Source organism: Urocampus carinirostris, chromosome 11 (genome assembly GCF_059441175.1).
Source record: "Urocampus carinirostris isolate Australia breed hairy pipefish chromosome 11, RoL_Ucar_1.0, whole genome shotgun sequence".
Classification (NCBI taxonomy): domain Eukaryota; kingdom Metazoa; phylum Chordata; class Actinopteri; order Syngnathiformes; family Syngnathidae; genus Urocampus; species Urocampus carinirostris.
In genome coordinates this window covers 37,919,197-37,937,879 of record NC_142359.1, presented here as the reverse complement: position 1 = coordinate 37,937,879, position 18,683 = coordinate 37,919,197, and the positions used below count along the sequence as shown (strand labels likewise).

Here is an 18,683-nt window from a genome sequence, read left to right as displayed (position 1 = left end):
AGTGCGGCCCCTTACCACGCCCGTCCATTTCATGGCCCTTTTAATACGTTCCACCTTCCCAGATGGAGGAGAAGAACCGGCAGCTGCAAGAGAGGCTTGAATTGGCAGAGCAGAAGCTCCAGCAAACTATGCGCAAGGCCGAGACTCTACCTGAAGTGGAGGCCGAGCTGGCTCAGAGGATTGCCGCGCTCACCAAGGTCAAACCTATAAAGTGTGTCAGTACTCAAAATGTAATTTAAGTGGATGAAGAAGGCAACAATGTTTGATTAAAATGTTTTGATCCAAATTGGAAATTTAGACGGCAATTTTTAAAAATGTAATGGAGCTCGTTCTGCTGTGACAGCGCTGTCTGTACCCTTTGTCTAATACATTTTATTTAGGTCTTACGTCTTAGGTCTTACTGTTTTACCCTTTAATGTATAATTCTCTATGTTTTTCATTCTACGTTTTTTTTGTGTGTGTAATATAATGTCTTTTGTTTACCCCCGGTACAGTTGGTGGAAGGGAATACCCCTAAGGAACCCATACATTTAATCTAAATCTACATTTTTCAAATATTGACAAGGGATGATTCAGTTCTTTTTTTCACTTTTTCCATTTGTTATTTTTTTTTTTTCCCATTTTTATTTAATGATACTTATTTTATGCAATTACCCTCAACTTATTACAGTGGTACCTCGGTCCTCAACCATAATGCGTTCCTGGTTGTTGGTTGAGTACTGTTTTTGTTGAGTAGCGACATTTTTTTCCCATAGGAAACAATGGTAAGTACTTTAATCCGTTCCACCCATAAAAAATACCTAAAATATAAAGAAAACGTTTATCTAAACAACAATAAAGACTATAAATGTGTACATAATATACAATAAACATAAAAAAGAAGAAATATAAACTATTTTGTATCGGTTACATACCTTTGAACAGTGGTGTGCAGGAATCGGTGTGGGAATGTTACTGCCTCGCCTCTTCTTCTCTTATAATAAGAAACCTGTCCATTGTCAGCTGCTTCTTCCTCTTTTGCAATATTTTTCTAAAGTGCAACATGACATTGTCATTAAAAATCTTCACTGCACGGTTTGCTACAGTTACATCCGGCTGATATTTTTCAACAAAAGCCTGCAAAAAATTAACTTTGAAAAGAAAATGACGTACCCCTTCACTCATTGATGGTCCAGATAGAAGTGGCGCTAAAGCTAGGCTAACTCGCGCCGCCGAGTGCATCTCGGCTCCACTCAGCTCCACTCGTTACGCGCCTTATCTCATTCGCTTCGACTATTTTCGGCTATTTTGACTCGGCTATTTTCGGTTGGACACCGAATTCCGTTTCTCATTATCTCATTAGCTTATCCTCAGTAGGGTTGCGGGGGTTCTGGAGCCCATCCTAGCAATCATCGGGCAGTGGGCAGGGGACACCCTGAACTGGTTGCCAGCCAATCACAGGGCACACAGGGACAGACAACAGGGACAGAAAACTCGCTCGCTTATTGACACCTAGGGACAATTTGGACCGGCCAATGCACCTGAAATGCATGTCTTTGGAATGTGGGAGGAAACCGGAGTGCCCGGAGGAAACCCACGCAAGCACGGGGAGAGCATACAAACTCCGCACAGTAAGTAAGCTGGATTTGAACCCACACAGGAGATTCCGAGGACCTTTAGAACTGTGCCGCACAAGCGCTAACCACTGCGCCGCCGTGGTGCCGAATTCCGTGTCGACCTTCGTAAAAAAAAATGTGCGCACATTTTTGGGTCGAACACCGATTTGATTGAGCATTGAAGCAGTTGAGGACCGGGGTACCACTGTATTTTAAACTCTGATATTTTATCTAGGTGTTCTTACCATCAGTATGGCACTTTTAATTGTGTTCTGCATTTTACATGTTCCAATGAAAGTACATTCTATTCTGTTCTGTTCTATTCTAAAAGCTACAGGGACATTGTACGTTATTCTGCACTTCTCAGCGGTAAAAACGTTATTAATATAGAAAATATTTAAAACTTAATTACCAACACCGGTTTCCTGTTTTATGAAGCTTAAGTTGACAGCATGAAAGTGTTTCTTATTGTTTATGGTCACTGTGCCAAAATAAGCAATCAAGGTCATTTTGGGTAATTATTTTGCTGGAATTATATTATAAGTTAAACCTGTTTTTCATGATTTACTATACTTTTATCGTGTTTACCTAAAAAATGTGATAATTAAAATGAGGAAGAATTATTTTAGTTTGGATCATTTTTACTATGTTCTAAATGAATTAATTTCTTGGGGGTAAAATAAGGAAATAATAAATACAATTTTGGGAGAGAGGGTTGAATTTTTTCGAATTTTTTATTTTTTGCCATGCAATCTTAAAAAGTGTCATCACACAAAATAAGTTGATAACTGTACTGTATGCCTCTGTGCTACCACATGTGCATATAATTCGTATGTAAAAAAAAAAGAAAACAGGAATGTTCAGCCACCTACTAGTATGGATGAATGTTACAGTCATAAAAATGACTGCTCACTAGATGAAAGAATTGGCATGATTTTTTTAAATGATCATGAAAAAGAAAAAATCAAATTGGGTAATTTCCCGCGGCCCACTAGACAAAGTCTCAAGGCAGAGTGGTTGAAAAACACTGCTTTAGGATTTGTAGTTTTTTTAAATTTTATTTTATTTTATCCCTAAAAAAGTAATTTCTTTGAAAAAATTAATTCCAATTAAAGACTTTACGGTCTTTCTCAGGCTGAAGAACGCCACGGAAACATTGAGGAGCGCATGCGCCACTTGGAATGCCAGCTGGAGGAAAAGAACCAAGAGCTTCTGCGGGTGAGCACAACGCCTGAACGACCTTCATCCGCTTAGAATGAGCTTAATTTGCTCTGTGTCCTTCACGCAGGCTCGCCAGCGGGAGAAGATGAACGAAGAGCACAACAAGCGTCTTTCTGACACGGTGGATCGCCTCCTGACCGAGTCTAACGAACGGCTGCAGCTGCACCTCAAAGAACGGATGGCGGCACTAGAAGAGAAGGTACTTCTTAAGGCTTGCTCCTCTCTTCGTCAGCTCCTCATCCCATTTATTTTTATGTACTTCCAGAATTTACTCATTCAAGACTCAGAAGGATACAGGAAGCAATACGAGGAGTCGTTACACGAGAAGGTGAGATTTGGCAGTGTTGGACTGAAGCTTTACAAAGGAAGGCAATCACTGTTCTCTGTGACAAATACTCTATTGTTATTATTACAGTATTGTACCTCCACTGTCGTTACTGCACGGTGAGATACAGCATTGTTTTAGCTTATTATTCCATACAGATCATACATCACAGTGCTCTCTGACTCCTGAATTATTCCTGAATCACTCACATTATCACATAAAACCCCGTATCCACCAGCCACTCACTCCATGAGTAGGCGTGTTTATGTTTACTGATGAGGTACAACTTGAGTACGAGGATGCTAAATTTCTTCTCATGGGGATTTTATCACTACTCCATATATTTGCGTGTAAGCCACATCATGTGGTCAGTTTATTTGCAAATATTTGGTAGTGTGTCACCAGTAGCGAACTGTCAGCAATGCGTTAGAAGGGTTGTGACTTATAAAGGGACAACAAACATTCGGGAAAGACCCAGTGCCGTTACCCTTCTAGACAGGAGGCCCCAACTTACCCATCCAATAAGTCCCACTTTCATATATGTTTCTCATCCTCCTGTTTTTGTAATGTAATGCCTGTTGGTTTCCCCTGGTACAGCCGATGGAAGTGAATTTCCATGAATCAAATCCAATCTAAATGGGAAATCAATGGGGCAAACGTCAGCACGTAGCCACTGAATTTACGGTAAAAGTGTGCTGAATTTTGCTAATTGTATGTATAAAATTATCTTTGCAATACATCATGCCTGTAGAAAAAGAAAACGTCTATCCTATACTGCTAACTTTGAAGCTAAAAGTGACTAAGGCAGCTAGAGAAATAAGCAACCAGGAAGCAGAAAGTAAGTTTGTTGTATAAGAAAACAGCAGATGATCCAGAAAGAATACATCCATGGAAATTGTAGTTAAGGCCAAACGTGCGAGAGGGTGGTGGTTTGAAGCCCAGGAACAACATGGATATAGAGTGTATCGGCGTGTTTGTTGCAAGGTCTCAAGATTGTACAAGCCAATAAATATGCTTCCATTGGTCGGTGTACACATTTTCTTTTATTTCTTTTAGTATGTGGCTATTTTAGAGACATTTTAGGGGGTTGGCTTGTATGCGATGTGGGCTTACATGCAAGTGTATATACAGTATATATATATATATATATGGCAATTTGTAACTTGATAGTTGATTTCAACGTATCATACTTTTTGATGTCACTAGTCAGGGGGTAACTGAATTACTTTTTCAATGAAGTAACTAGTAACTGTAACTAAATACATTTTTACAGTAACGCACCAACACTGAGTGTGTGATGTAGAAAATGACTCATTTTAATTTGGGGGTGGGGGGGTTCACAGACACATTTGGCCGATGAGATTGAAAAGCTGCGGTCGGAGCTGGACCAGTTCAGATTGAGCGCCGGTTCCCTCACTGAGCCCACTCTCTCACGGTAATACTTTTTGGGGGGGAGGATTTTACTGCACTTGTTGCCAATTTATTCATTTGTACTACCCAGGTCTCACTTGGATACCTCGGGCGAACTCCGATTCTCTCTGGGCTCCCTGGCTGAGACACAATCGGATCACTACCGCTCAGCCAAGGTCGTCCGGAGGCCCAGGCGAGGACGATTGGGTCTGCGGGAAACCAAGGTGATAAGAAAAATTAGCTGTAGTTTTCAAAAAGTCCTGTAGAATAAATAGAATACACATAGTAAATGAGGAAAATAATATTCGAAACAAACAAACATGTCAGTCAAAGAAACAAGAAAACCTTTGTTTTATTTTATATTTATTGAAAAAAAATAATTGAATACTTATTTAATATTTAATCAAAGTGAACTGGTATTATACTCAGGGCCAGAGTGAACCAAAAAGATTAAGAAAAGCTGAATACTGTCAATTTCAGTTTGAAAATAGTGCAAGGAATTAAGTTTAAAAATACTTGGATATACACGGACATAAAATATCAAGTACAACGGACCAACTCAGTTTCATTATTTGTTGATCAGGCCAAGTCTTTGGGTGAGCAAGAGTGGCGCTCGCAGCAACTGGGAGTGGTGGGCGGTGGCCACCATTTTGAGAGTGACACGGAGTTATCTGACATGGATGACGATGATCGAGAAACGCTCTTCAGCTCCATGGACCTTCTCTCGCCCGGAGGACATTCGGACGCGCAGACTTTGGCCATGATGCTCCAGGAGCAGCTTGACGCCATCAACAAGGAGATCCGGTAACGCAGGGGTCTTAAACTTGAGGCCGGTGAAGCACTTGCATTAATATGCAAGTTTTACGTCAGTGCGGACCATGTGAGTTTGCCATGAATGCTAGAGCTGTGCTAATAAGTTAGGCAGGGCTCAAAATTTGAAAAAATTCAACTGTTAATGCAGCTGCAATTACAGTGCGTGTAGGATTAAAAGCAAAAACATTACTTTGTAAAACGTGACTTCCATCCGGTGTGTTTTAAACATTGTTCTTGGCTGGCCACCGCCATTGAAAAGCATGGGACGGAGCAGATAGACCGTGACAGACAGAAAAAGAGGGAGACCGAGAGAACAACATAAATGGAGAGAGAGACAGAGACAGAGACAGAGACAAAGAGAATAGTTCATCTCTTAACTGAAGAGTTCTGATTGAGCTAGACTGGAGCAAATACTATTAAGAGTCACGGACCTCACGGTAGACAAAAAGATTTAGTTAGAAGCTCTCTGCTTCTGGATGTCTGATTGGGCTCGTAGTCTGAGGATGTTACATCCTTGTTGTCCGCAGCAGATGAATCTGATCCTAATTCACTTCCTGTTTCAGAGCCCAATCTAAAGTCCGTTGAACCATAATTTGTTCTACTTTTGGAGCTGCAAGAAAGGGACAGAGAGATAGAGAAATAGACAGAGAGAGGAAAGTCGTACAATGAAAGAGAGAGATAGTTGGACAGAGGCAGAGAGAAAAACAGACTAACAAAATAAGAGAGAGGGAAAGACAGACTTGTGACTGATTTTGATTATTTACTTATTACTAGTTTATATATTTTCTTATTCGTTCAAAATACAGTTAGTGTCACAAGCCAGAAACTGAGACAGGACCCAATAGTGTTCATTAAACTCAGTTTTATTGAAATACAGAACAGTGCTTGCTTCGGCGATCCGATGATCATCGGACACGGGTAGCTGATGGCAGGAACACGGAGGATGCACTTCCGTGTCGAGCGGGGATAGTCGTGGGTGGCAGGAAAGCTGGTCGGTAGCCGGGACAGGGGAGCAAGGGCGGTAATCGAGTCCAGAAAAAAGGTCGGCAACAAGCATCAGGCAGGAAACAGGGCATAACAGGTCGATGGCCGGGACGGAAGAGCACGATAGAAACGGGTACAGAAACAGGTCGGCAACGGGTAATAGGCAGGAGAAAACAGAACAGGAGATTGTCAGAGGGTACGGTGCTTGCCTAGCAAAAGCGGAGGTTCGCAGAACGGTCTGACAGATTCCTTTTGGAAGCCGGGGGTTTAAAAAGAGTCAATGAGCCAATCAGCGCTCAGGGCTGTTGGCGCCAACGGGGCATTCTCAGGTGCCCCGAATCAGCAATCATGACAGTTGGTTTCAATCTCTAGCTCTTTTTTTTCAAGAAGAAAAGACATTTGGGAATAGTGGAATGTTTGATGCAATGTGGTCCCACTTTTCTTGGAACCTAATATCGGCGGCCCGCGAGTCGATTGAGTTTGAGACCCCTGCCCGTTTATTGCTGATCCTCTCCCCGATACTCAAGTTGGGGTTCTTTCCGCCCTACAGGCTGATACAGGAGGAGAAGGAATCGACGGAGCTTCGCGCCGAGGAGATAGAGAGCCGCGTGGCTAGCGTCAGTTTGGAAGGACTCAACCTGGCCCGCATGCATCACCATCACCACCACGGGACCTCCATCACCGCCTCTGCCACCGCATCCTCTTTGGCCTCTTCCTCGCCGCCCAGCGGACATTCCACGCCCAAAATGGACCCCCGAAGCCCCGCCGGGGACATGGAGCGCATGGGTGTCATGACACTGGTATGGACTTTATCCCCATGGAGATTATCCAACTGCTTAGACAGCTCATTTTTTTATTTATGTCAATACTCACATCTATAAAGCAAAGGTGTCAAAGTTTTTACCTGGAAAGTTGAAGGATACAAGGTCCAGTTTTCCCTTTCATTCTCACTTTTGTTTTAGTTTTGCATATCAAACGCACACCATTGCTTTTGCTTTTTATGCTTAAATTTTAAACAAAATCCCACATGACTTTCAACTATGTAAAAGTTGGTTAAAAACAAATGTTATCAAAAACGGACCATTTCTAATTTGATCAGAATTACTGGATCCAGCAAACTAACAAAAACGAACCAATTTGTGTGGAGGTCTTCTGAACACATTGACACAATTTATAGTTTTAATCCGTTCCAACACCCTGAATGTTTACCTTGAATGTTTAACGTAAACATAAAGCTAACCCGGGCAGCACGGCAGCGCAGTGGTTAGCGTGTGTGCAGGCACAGTTCTAAGGTCTTGGGAACCTCTTGTGTGGGTTCAAATCCAGCTACCGGACTTCCTGTGCGGAGTTTGTATATTCTCCCCGTGCTTGCGTGGGTTTCCTCCGGGCACTCCGGTTTCCAAAGATATGCATTTCAGGTAAATTGGCCGGTCCAAATTGTCCCTAGGTGTGAAAGAGCGAGCGAGTTGTCTGTCCCTGTGTGCCCTGCGATTGGCTGGCAACTAGTTCAGGGTGTCCCCTGCCCACTGCCTGCTGGAATGTGCTCCAGCACCCCCACGACCCTACTTAGGATAAGCGGTGCAGCTAATGAGATGAGATGAGATGAGATAAAGCTAACCCAGGCTAATCGCACGTTCGCGTTATCGTAATCTTCAGTACGAAAGATTACGCTAACATGAACGTGTAAAAATTAAAAAAAATCAGGTCATTTACAGGTCATTTAGCACCTGGGTCTCCACAACAAGTGGTGAGCGGTTCATTGGAAAGGGAGCTGCGTTCCAACACCCTGAATGTTGGGCTCCGTTTCAACACCCAGAATCTTAACCTTGAATGTTTACCGTAAACATGAAGCTAACCCAGGCTATCGTAATCTTCCGTACGAAAGATTACGCTAACATGAACGTGTAAAAATTAAAAAAAAAAAGGATAAAGAAAAGAATTATGCATAGGATTTCTTACCTTTGTGGTGGTCAGCAGAAGGCGCAGGTGGACGGTGGGGAGAGGATCAGACACTCGCAAACCTCCTTCATATTTTGCTATTATTTCTTTCTTAAATGCAATAGTTGTACGCACTAATAACTCGTGTATTTTTCTTATAAGTTATTTTTTACCACGAGATTGCGCGAATGCATACACACATTACCTTTACTGAACTAGTATCAGAAATGTTTGTGTCTGATTAGAATATTATTTTCAAGCTTGGCGCAAAGGACATTTCTGAAATAACAACTTATGCTGTTACGATGTTATTTCTATGTCATTTTTCTAAGTTAGTACCAGGTTGTAATATTAAAAGTTAGGTCAACCACTAAAACATCATGTCAGTATTAAAAATCAAATTTACGAGAAAATCACAATAACCCATCACTGGTGAGCTATTTTCAGAATGGTTGGAAACACCTGATCTATAGCATTACATAAACTTATGAATTTTCCTGGTGGCACACTGGCTTTTCAGCGTGTACAGGAATTGTAAACCTTCCCTTTAGATTATGAGTTTTTGCTCTGTAGAAAAACGTCTGTTGAATATTTTTCAAGAGTTGATTAGTACATTGTTTATACTGTATGCTAATAATAGGGATGAGTTTAACTATATCTTCAAGTTTAAACATTTTTGATTTTAAAAACAGTTTTGGGGATTGTGCATACAAACATTCTTCCGTAGTTAACAAACGTTTCTATATTGTTTCTGTTTGTATTTCCTCAAATCTCTATACAATAACTTAAATAAGGCAAAGTGAATGAACTGTACATTATATGAAGGTTTATTTGGTCAAATATATATCTTTGCATCACTGTAATGTTCTTTGCTAATTTTGATCATGAAGTATTTATATGAGTATATGAGTATCCAGCTAATATAGCTAATAATCACTTAAAAACACTACCATTCACAAGTTTAGGGTTGCTTAGAAATGTCCTTATTTTTTAAGAAAAAGCACTGTTTTTTTTATAAAGATAAAATCAAACTAAAATACACCCCATATATTGTTAACTTGGTAAATCACCATTTTAGCTGCAAATGTCTTGTTTTTATTGCAATATCTACATAAGTGTATAGAGGCCCATTTCCAACAACCAGCACTCATGTGTTTTATAAATACATAGTGTTTTCTAACTGCCTAAGAAGGCTGATGGATGACTGGGAAAAAAACTCATGCAACAAGATGTTATAAAACTGACTTTCCTTTGAGCTAGTTGAGTATCTGGAGCATCACGGTTTTGGGTGTGATTAAACTTGAATAATGGCCAGTAAAATAAAAAAAGACTATGCTTGTTCCAAGAAGTTAAAGCTTTTCCATACAGGAAACTGCCAAGAAACTGAAGATTTTCTCCAATGGTGTGTACTACTTCCTTCATTTTTGTTTTCGTGTGTGTGTTTCCCAACAGCCAAGCGATTTACGGAAGCACAGACGAAAGGTACTCAGAATTATTACGCTCAGGTTGGGATTTGACAAACTTTTCGGTTCTAACAGATCAGTGTCGTTTGGCCTAGATAGCGGCAGTGGACGAGGACGGACGCGAGGACAAGGCCACCATCAAATGCGAAACGTCGCCACCCACTACACCGCGAAACATCCGCATGACGCACACGCTCCCGGCGTCCTCGCACAATGACGCCCGAGGGTACGGAATCCCGTTCCGGCCTCTCCAAAGGGGTGGGCGATATTGGGATTTTATGTATCGACCCAATTCAAGTACCGTAAATGCAGGGTAGTATCGGGTAGATACCAATCCGATACCCACACATTTTTCTTGGGTAGTTCATGATCATCGAATTACTGAACCCCCCCTCCCTTGAGTTAGTTTATAATCAAATGGTAAATGGTAAACAATTTCTGTAGCACTTTAACCAGTCGCAGGAGACACCCCAAAGTCATTTACAATGCACTTCACACTTTACCCGTTCACACACACACACTCAGCTGAGTCATTCATGCAAGCGGCTACCTGCTTATCTGGGGCATTAGGGGTTCAATGTCTTGCCTTAGGAGTCTTTGTCATTCAAGAGGTTAATTGAACCTGCAATCTCTTGGTTCCGAAACAAGCACTCTACCTCCTTAGCTACCGCTACCTAAAAATTAAAAATAAAAGCCAGGCAGAAAAAGTATTTTTTTTTTGTCAAAATAACTACAATGCAAACTTTATTATTATAGTGCTAGTTAAAATAGTAAGACAGTACCAATTTTGAAACAATAGTATCGATCCGATCCAAGTACTCTCTCAGTATTGATAATATTGATATTTGGATACCGCCTACCCTTACTCTCAATGAAATCACGGCAACTGTGGTCTTCTCTAGCATGGCCGCCTCGCTAGAAGCGGAAGGCACCACAAGCAGCTTGGCCAGCAGCCAAGATTCCCTACACAAGCAGCCAAAGAAGAAAGGCATCAAGTCATCCATTGGCCGTCTCTTCGGCAAGAAGGAGAAGGGCCGGCTAGCGCACTTGGCTCACCGCCACGTCATGGTGGATCCACAAGGTTGGTGGTCCAGCCGACTCACAGACGCACAAAAAGAGTTCTCTGTAACCGCCGTTTTTGCAGCGACCACGATGGATGTGGACACAGCGGGCCAGGACGTGGGGCTTAGCAAACTGGGCACACAGGCTGAGAAGGATCGCCGATTGAGAAAAAAGTAAGATTAGGCTTTGGGATATCTCACAAAAAACTCTCAAGATACCAAAAACGTATTAGCCAATTTGGTTTGATTTTGTCATCATATCTAAGAACCTTTGCCAAATACAGTGGCCCCTCGTATTTCGAATCTCTCACACAAATTTTGCCCATAAGAAACTGTCGAAGACCATTAATTTATTTGTGTGTGATGCACACTTGTGTAAAACGCACTCCTAATGTTTTCCTTTTTTCTTTTTTTCTTTTTTAAATATATATAATGTTTATTCTCACTTTTTCTCAGCTCAACCTTTGCTTTTGGATGAAAGGAACTTGAACCCAAACCTCTAATCGCTGGATGGCCAGTTGTATAAAATAGATGACATATAAAAATGCAGCAGATTTTTCCTCATCAAACGGTACTGGAAAGGAATATTCATTAATCTGTGCGTTTCACATGTTACAACGACTTAGAATACAATATATAAATAGCATAGAATTTATTCTCACTGTAACATGTGAAATGAACATTCATCTCTGGTACAGTGATTAAAGATAGTGTAATTATGCGTTTTCATAGGTCAAATGGTTATACCGCTTGTGGTTCAGTGGTTAGAGTTCAACCCGTGGCCCGGGTTTGAAACTTGTTAGAATCAATGTTTTGCGAAAAACGGGCATAACCTCATGTATAATGCGCACCACACTTTTAAAGTAAAAAAGAAATGCATGTTATACACGAATAAATACGAGATTTGTTCTTGGCCTCTCAAAAGAATCCACGTTAAGTATAGATAGCTATAAGACACTTTTCTGATCACTAACAAACACATTCAAGAAGTAACTGAACATAAAAAAACAGTAACAACATAAATAAGATGACCATCTTATTCCCCACTTTTTGAGAACCACTGGTTTAGTATGAGTGGAATCGGAAAAAAACATTCAAGAGCCTGACAAAGTTGCAAGAAATGAACCATTTGGCTTCAAAGCGGTTTGACAACACCCATGAGGGGTTTCACATCATTAGCTTCACCCACACATTGTAGAGGTCCAATGCAAGATAAAACAACCTCTTTATGGGATTGTAACAGACCTTTTCAGCAGTTCCAGCTCGTTTTGGACTTGATTAAATCAAGAACGTAGTTGGAGTGTAGTGGAGTTTGTGTCTGTGTTTGTTGTGCCTAACAATGGATGCCGTTTGCCTCCCGTGTAGCCGTCTTGCTCCTCCTTGTTCTTATGTTGTTTCACTGCACGGACTTCTTGGTGGCGCCGGCCAGGACAGAGATGACCTGAGCCGTAATCGCCACCTTTTTGCATCCCCTGGCCCCACCCGCACATTGCATGCCAGCCAGCTGCCTGCCACTCTACTTCCTGTTTCAGCATCTTGGTTCATCTCTGTGCGCTCGTAGTCGTCTTGGTATGGAAAAGTCGTTTTTTTTCATTGTCTTCCATATTTAACTGGAGGTTTGTGTACGAGTAGATTGACTGCACATGGACCCAAAGGTGGAAATGAGGGATGCAGATTCAAGGTTTAAACTGCTGTGTTGTTGAGTATTTTGAGGAAAATGCAGCAGCGGTGTTTGACTTTCTACCACCGCACGGGCAATGAATTTGTCTTTTTTGGGTGGCTGATAATGGAAACATCGACTAACTGGTGTGTACTTTTTTTTCTCTTTTCTCCCTTCGCCTCTATCAAAGCGGGTAAGTGGCCAGGACGCATCGCTGACCTCCACCGTCACACATCCTGTCCTGTCTTACCTCTTTCCCCAACTCCGCGAACGCCATTTCTTTCTTGCCCCACCCTCTTCTTTCTTCTTACAGTTGATTGACAGCTGGATCTGGTTTTCACTCCTGGAATGCCGTCCTCTTCAATTTTCTGTGTCTTTATGTGTGTGTGGATGTTTTTTATTTACAATATGATTTTTTTACATAACTGTTTCCTTACTTTCCTTTCCCCAGCTATGTTCAGTCGCCATGCATTGTTAGAACCGAGCTGAACATGCAAACATGAGCTGGCCTCATGTGCTGGACGGAAGACCAACCAAAGCGCTTGCATTTGGAAACAGGTTTCCATGCTGTGCTGTGAGCATTTATTATTTCCAGATATTATTTCTTAAAAATCTTTCAGGGGTGCTTTCATTTAGCAATATAGTGTGATTTTTCTTTTTTTTTAATGCAAAATCCATTACTTTGTACTTGCATGTGGGCTGGAAATAATCAACTGCACAAGTTCAAGTTTGGGGCGGCAGTAGCTCAGGAGGTAAAGTACTCATCTTGAGATCAAGAGGTCGCAGGTCCAATACCCGGGTCCTCTGTGTTATATGTCGAAGTGTCCTTGGACAAGACACTGAATCCATAATTCCCCCAATAAGCAGGTAGTTGCCTCGCATGGCTAAAGCTGCTATAGGTGTGTGAGTGTGTGTGTGAATGGTTAAGTGCGAAGCACATTGTAAAGCACATTGGGAGGTCCTCATTGACTTGAAAAGTGCTATATAAATGCAGACCAATTATTTACAGTTCAAAGCGAAAAAAAATAAACATATTTGAAAATTCAGCCCCTGAAGCCAGTTCCACAAAGGAACAAAAAATGTATGGCAATGCAAAAAAACCCTCAAGAAATCCTGCCCAGAAATACGCAAGTATTCAGCAGTTATAGTTTGAACGGTCAGTTTTAGTTTTCGTTTTGTTTAAAATGTAAACTTCACTGATGTAGGTGTGTGTGTTATGAGAAGATTCATGAAGTCTCAACAAGCCCTGCTAAAGTCAGCACATGTACTTTTTCCTAGGATACTTGCTGCCTCTATCTTTTAAGAAAATTAGCACCAAAACCTGTTTAACCCAGAAATGTGGTGTCTGTCACGAAAGGACCCACAAAAGAAGCAATTACAATTTCAATTGGGAAAGTCTTTTCAAAAATTCTGCCCAAAAGCACCTTTGTTGTCACGAAGCGGGTCGGGGAGCAGGAAGTCGGAACTCATTTGCGTAGACGATCTGTCACTTTAATTGAGAAAGTAAAGTTGCTCAACACACAAACAGACCAAAAACAAAACAAAGCAGGTTCAAAGGCAGGCAAAATTACAATCTAGGCATTACTCAGATCAAACAGGCATGAACAGGTTTTCAACAAGGTTAAGCAATGATCTGGCAGCGGGCAGTTCCAAAAGATGCGCTTAAGTACTCCAAGAGCAATCAGTCCATTGCGTCTCAGCCGGTGTCAATGGGTGGGGCCAGCTGGCCGCCATGACAACCGTGCAGGACATGACGTTTGTATGTATAATCAGAAGACCCGCAAAAAAAATCAAGCCCCCAATAGGAAATCAGCCTTTTTTTAATATAATTGACAATATACATAATCCTTTCTTAGGCTCCCTAAATAGTTTAGAAAATTCAGTCCCAAAAGAAAGTTTCACATAGTAACCTGAAATCTTGTAGACATGCCAATAATGTGCAGACCCATAACAATAAAAACTCACACAAAGCCATATGATAAAAGTAATAGGAACTAAACTATGTTAGCTTGAGATGGCATGATCTTTGAAAGAGAGACTTTGAGAGTTGAGCCTCAGAAGCCAAATAAAAGATTTGCTAGGCTGTATGAGAAATTTCACAAAAAAAGCATATCAAAAAGCCATGCTGTAAAATACATGGGAATCATCCGATTCCATCATCACGTATCTAATGTGAGAAACGCTGCTGTCTTTAAAAAGTGGCCCATTCCAGAGTAATTTTCGCCATTCTTTAAGACCAGTATTCTGTTTATTTTACTTAAAGCATTTTGATTTCAACAGGAAGCTAACATCCAATGATTAAGTGAGCCTTCAGACATCCGAGCAAGTGGATTCTCTACCGTTTATTGCTTTAAGACTTAGTTGCAGTCTTAGTGGACTTTGTCAAACAGACGGATAAAGAAAGTAAGGTCTGTTTCAGGTACATTAGCATCTACATTAGCTAACCTAAGACAACTAGCTTCTAAACATTTGTGTTTTTTAGGGGTAGAAAATAAAATTTTAAGATGACACGGCTCTTAAACAACAAATAAAATTGTTAACTTACAGCCAAAGCTTTTTCCATGGCTTGAATAGTAAAAAACTGTAGCTGTAGAAAAGGCTTTTGGCCTTCTTTTTAGAACTTCCTGAATCAAGGTGCCATACCAACGAACTAAACCAATCAAAATTAGTAACACAAAACATGGCAATCTAGCACATTCCTTCTGACAATGGAAGTAGACGAGTTGTCCATTTTGAATGACAGTTCATTGTATTCTTGAGGCACGGACTCAATTTCTTATAAAGAGCGTTGGAGTCACCGCTTGGCGCTCTCACGGTAGAGTGTGGGAGGAAAGTGATAAAAAGAATGCGCTGGGAAAAGTGGAGCATCTTGGTGACGAGTTGATGCATTATTTACAAAGTGGGGGGGGAAGTAAAATTGGAGCAATTTGTGCTTACGATTGCAAAGTCCTCTTAGAAATGTCGCCCTGCTAAAAAGAATCCACGGCCATCGCGTGGGCGAACACGGATGATTGGGGGCGGCAGTAGCTCAGGAGGTAGAGCGCTCGTCTTGGGATCAAGGGATCCCAGTTCGAACCCCGGCTCGTCCGTGTTACATGTCAAAGTGTCCTTGGGTATGACACTGAACCCCTAATACCCCCAATAAGCAGGTTAGCGTCTTACATGGCTGCAATACAGGGCCGCTATTGGGAAATGTGGAGCACATTGTAAAGTGCTTTGGGAAGTCATTGACTTGAAAAGTGCTATATAAATGCAGATCATTTTCATTTCATAAACACTTGCCCTTTGCTGCCAGGGAAATAAAACCGTCGCCACAGGAGGCAGGGTAGAGGGGTTGGAGAATGCGATGCCTCCATGTGATGCGTTTATGTGTCTCATATTCCCACGTAGACATGAACTCCTGGAAGAGGCCAGGAGGAAGGGCTTACCTTTTGCACAATGGGACGGACCCACCGTGGTTGCTTGGCTGGAGGTGAGCAGAAATATTAACACTATTTGTTAAAGGTATTCTCAAATTCCTAAACATCCAAATTGTGAGAAAATAGTAAATGTTTTTTTTTTTACATAAGATATGTATATTTCATCGGTATATTCCAATTATTTTCTGAGATCATGTTTTCTGAAGGCATCTTTGTACTTTTCATACAGCTTACATTGAAATGTGATTAAAAACAACATTTCATTGTTTTTCTTATTTTACGTGTGCAATCTTTGGAACTTAAAATATATTTTGTTGTTGTTGTTGTGCTCTGTACAGCCCTTTGAGGCTTTCTTTGATAAAGGGCTGTCCAAATAAATATGGCTTGACTTAAAGACAGCATGTATTTGTCATCTTGAGCGGTGATGTCATCGGAGGAACACCTGCACCCTAGCAAGCCAATCGCCATACGGATTTACATGTTAATTATTCAAAGAGGTTACAAGGGGGAAATGCCTAGTCGTCATTTCGCAGGTGGACGAAGTATTGGTACAACAGAGGGCGAGCACCTTAAAAGGGGCTAACTGGCAAAAAAAACCACACACACACGGAAACCCACCAATGGGTTAACGGGGACTAATGAACAAAAAGCGGTTGAAGCCTCAACGGGAAAACGTGTGACTTGCAGACAAAAAACACTCAGCAAGCAGCCAGGCTAATCTGGAGCCAACAACAAAAAGCGGCAACGGCTATAGCAATAAACCCCGAGACTAAACGAACCAAGAAATATGGCAAAACAAGAGCTAACGCCAGGCTAGCAAGCTAACACGTGGAAGTCAGCCAAAATCCGGCAAGCAGCCATCACACTGTGGGCAGTCAACGAGCGCCAAGAGAGAGAGCAAAACAGGAAGGCTCTCGGCAGCCCTGACGCTAACCGGGAGCTAGCGGGAAAAAACTATACCAACCACAACACACTTTCACGAGATGTTGACTGACCCAAATGCAGGACACTAGGAAATGTTAATTGGGGAGGTAATCAAATAGCAGTAAGTGCTTTTATTCAAGAAACAAAAGATACTTCACTAATGATAAGGCAGAGAGAAGTAGTACTGTTGAGGAGTGAGACTTGAGAGGGGACTCTTGAAAAGGATACTTGAGAATACCTTTAAGATGAAGGTTGGGGTGGCAGGTCTTGGAGTAGATTATCTTGGAAGGAGGCGGGAACTGAGGAAGAAAGTCCAAGAAGGAGAAGCTAGTTGTCTTGGTGAGTGAATATCTTGAGCAGGAATCAAAACAAATCAACAACGTGGGAGCCTGAACTATTTATGATAGAGGTGGCTAATTGTCTGAGAGCACCTGGTGAGCACCTGGGCAGAGCGGAGCTGGAAAATGGGGTAAGGCTGCCATCTCTTGGAGATGAGGAGGGACTGAAGCCGCTAAACCATTAAACACATGGCAAATTACACAAACGAAAAACCACAATTTCCTACATAAAAGGAGGTGAAGGCAAACAAAGAATGCTTGCTGTAAAGGCGGCATGTAAACTTACCCCAGGCAGATTTTGGAGGTTGAAGCACGTAACACCGACAAAATAGTCACAGGGCCCCCAGCAACGGGGTAAGCAAAGTTCCTCTAAGGCTTAGAGTCTAAGCAGATATGAGCAGTATGTGATTGCTGTTCACTACAATCCCTGTCTGTTTCGGAGCTGACATTAAATGTTGCGTTAATGGGATTCACCATTTTGAAAGTGTTGTGTTCCTTCAATGATGTCACAGCTCTACAGGAAACAAGCCGGATGGGTCAACTTTCAGACTAAATTTCCCAAGTACCCTGGTGCGTGGGTCCATTCATTCATTCATTCATTCATTCATTCATTATCTGCACCGCTTATCCCCAGTAGGGTCGTGGGGGTGCTGGAGCCCATCCCAGCCAACTTTGGGCAGCGGGCAAGGGACACCCTGAACTGGTTGCCAGCCTGTCGCAGGGCACACAGGGACAGACAATTAGCTCGCTCATTCACACCTAGGGACAATTTGGGTGGGCCAATCCACCTGAAATGCATGTCTTTGGAATGTGGGAGGAAACCGGAGTGCCCGGAGGAAACCCACGCAAGCACGGGGAGAACATGCGAACTCCACACAGGAGGTTTGATCTCACGACCTTAGAACTGTGCAGCACACGCGCTAACCACTGCGCTGCCGTGCTGCCCGGCACGTGGGTCATTTGGCAAAATGTTTGCATACTTTTCGTGAGGAACACGACATGTTCTGTGCCTAATTGAAAGAAAAAAACCTGTTTGGGAATATCTTTAAAGCTGCATTGCTTAACATTGATTGGTTGTGCCGCCTTTCCAGCTGTGGCTGGGCATGCCGGCCTGGTATGTCGCTGCTTGTCGTGCCAACGTGAAGAGTGGCGCCATTATGTCAGCGCTATCTGATACGGAAATCCAACGCGAGATTGGAATAAGCAACCCCCTGCACAGGCTCAAACTCCGTCTGGCCATCCAGGAGATGGTCTCGCTCACAAGCCCGTCGGCGCCACCCACCTCCAGAACCGTGAGTCTGACAAATAAAATGGTCTGGTTGTGTGTTCTGTGTCGTTGCTCCATCGCCCCGTGCCACATCATTTGCACTGTGAAGGTTTAGATTGATCTCCACAATTGCTAATTACATTAGCCTATCTATAGTGTTTGACTTTATATGTTAGACCAGGGGTGTCAAACTCATTTTAGCTTGGGGGCCACATGGTAGAAAACTCACAGGGGCTGGGCAGGTAGATTAGAAATGAGTGAAATA

General features: G+C 42.1%; 1 protein-coding gene and 1 long non-coding RNA gene across 8 annotated transcripts in view; one reads left to right on the top strand and one right to left on the bottom strand.

The window, feature by feature from the left end:
* Window positions 1-18,683, top strand: part of ppfia2 (PTPRF interacting protein alpha 2) — a 107,047-nt gene that overhangs the window by 62,952 nt on the left and 25,412 nt on the right. For 6 of the 7 annotated variants that reach the window (XR_015852006.1, XR_015852007.1, XM_088347413.1 and 3 more), the window contains exons 9-22: window positions 63-197; window positions 2,730-2,813; window positions 2,884-3,015; window positions 3,082-3,144; window positions 4,485-4,576; window positions 4,643-4,775; window positions 5,135-5,355; window positions 6,899-7,148; window positions 9,739-9,768; window positions 9,845-9,975; window positions 10,652-10,830; window positions 10,894-10,984; window positions 15,861-15,942; window positions 18,243-18,443. Coding sequence is in view for 5 of the 7 variants with exons in the window: in XM_088347413.1 (XP_088203539.1) it covers window positions 63-197; window positions 2,730-2,813; window positions 2,884-3,015; window positions 3,082-3,144; window positions 4,485-4,576; window positions 4,643-4,775; window positions 5,135-5,355; window positions 6,899-7,148; window positions 9,739-9,768; window positions 9,845-9,975; window positions 10,652-10,830; window positions 10,894-10,984; window positions 15,861-15,942; window positions 18,243-18,443 (1,824 nt within the window). In the remaining 2 variants the exon portion in view is untranslated. Of the gene's footprint in view, window positions 1-62; window positions 198-2,729; window positions 2,814-2,883; window positions 3,016-3,081; window positions 3,145-4,484; window positions 4,577-4,642; window positions 4,776-5,134; window positions 5,356-6,898; window positions 7,149-9,738; window positions 9,769-9,844; window positions 9,976-10,651; window positions 10,831-10,893; window positions 10,985-12,660; window positions 12,664-15,860; window positions 15,943-18,242; window positions 18,444-18,683 lie in introns of all 7 variants that reach the window. The other variant, XM_088347410.1, reaches the window with a different exon arrangement.
* Window positions 74-17,284, bottom strand: LOC148357294 (uncharacterized). Its single transcript, XR_015852008.1, has 5 exons — window positions 17,052-17,284; window positions 4,658-4,760; window positions 3,656-3,773; window positions 915-1,030; window positions 74-204 (listed from the first exon to the last, which is right to left on the bottom strand). It is a non-coding gene; the product is annotated as an uncharacterized LOC148357294 (long non-coding RNA).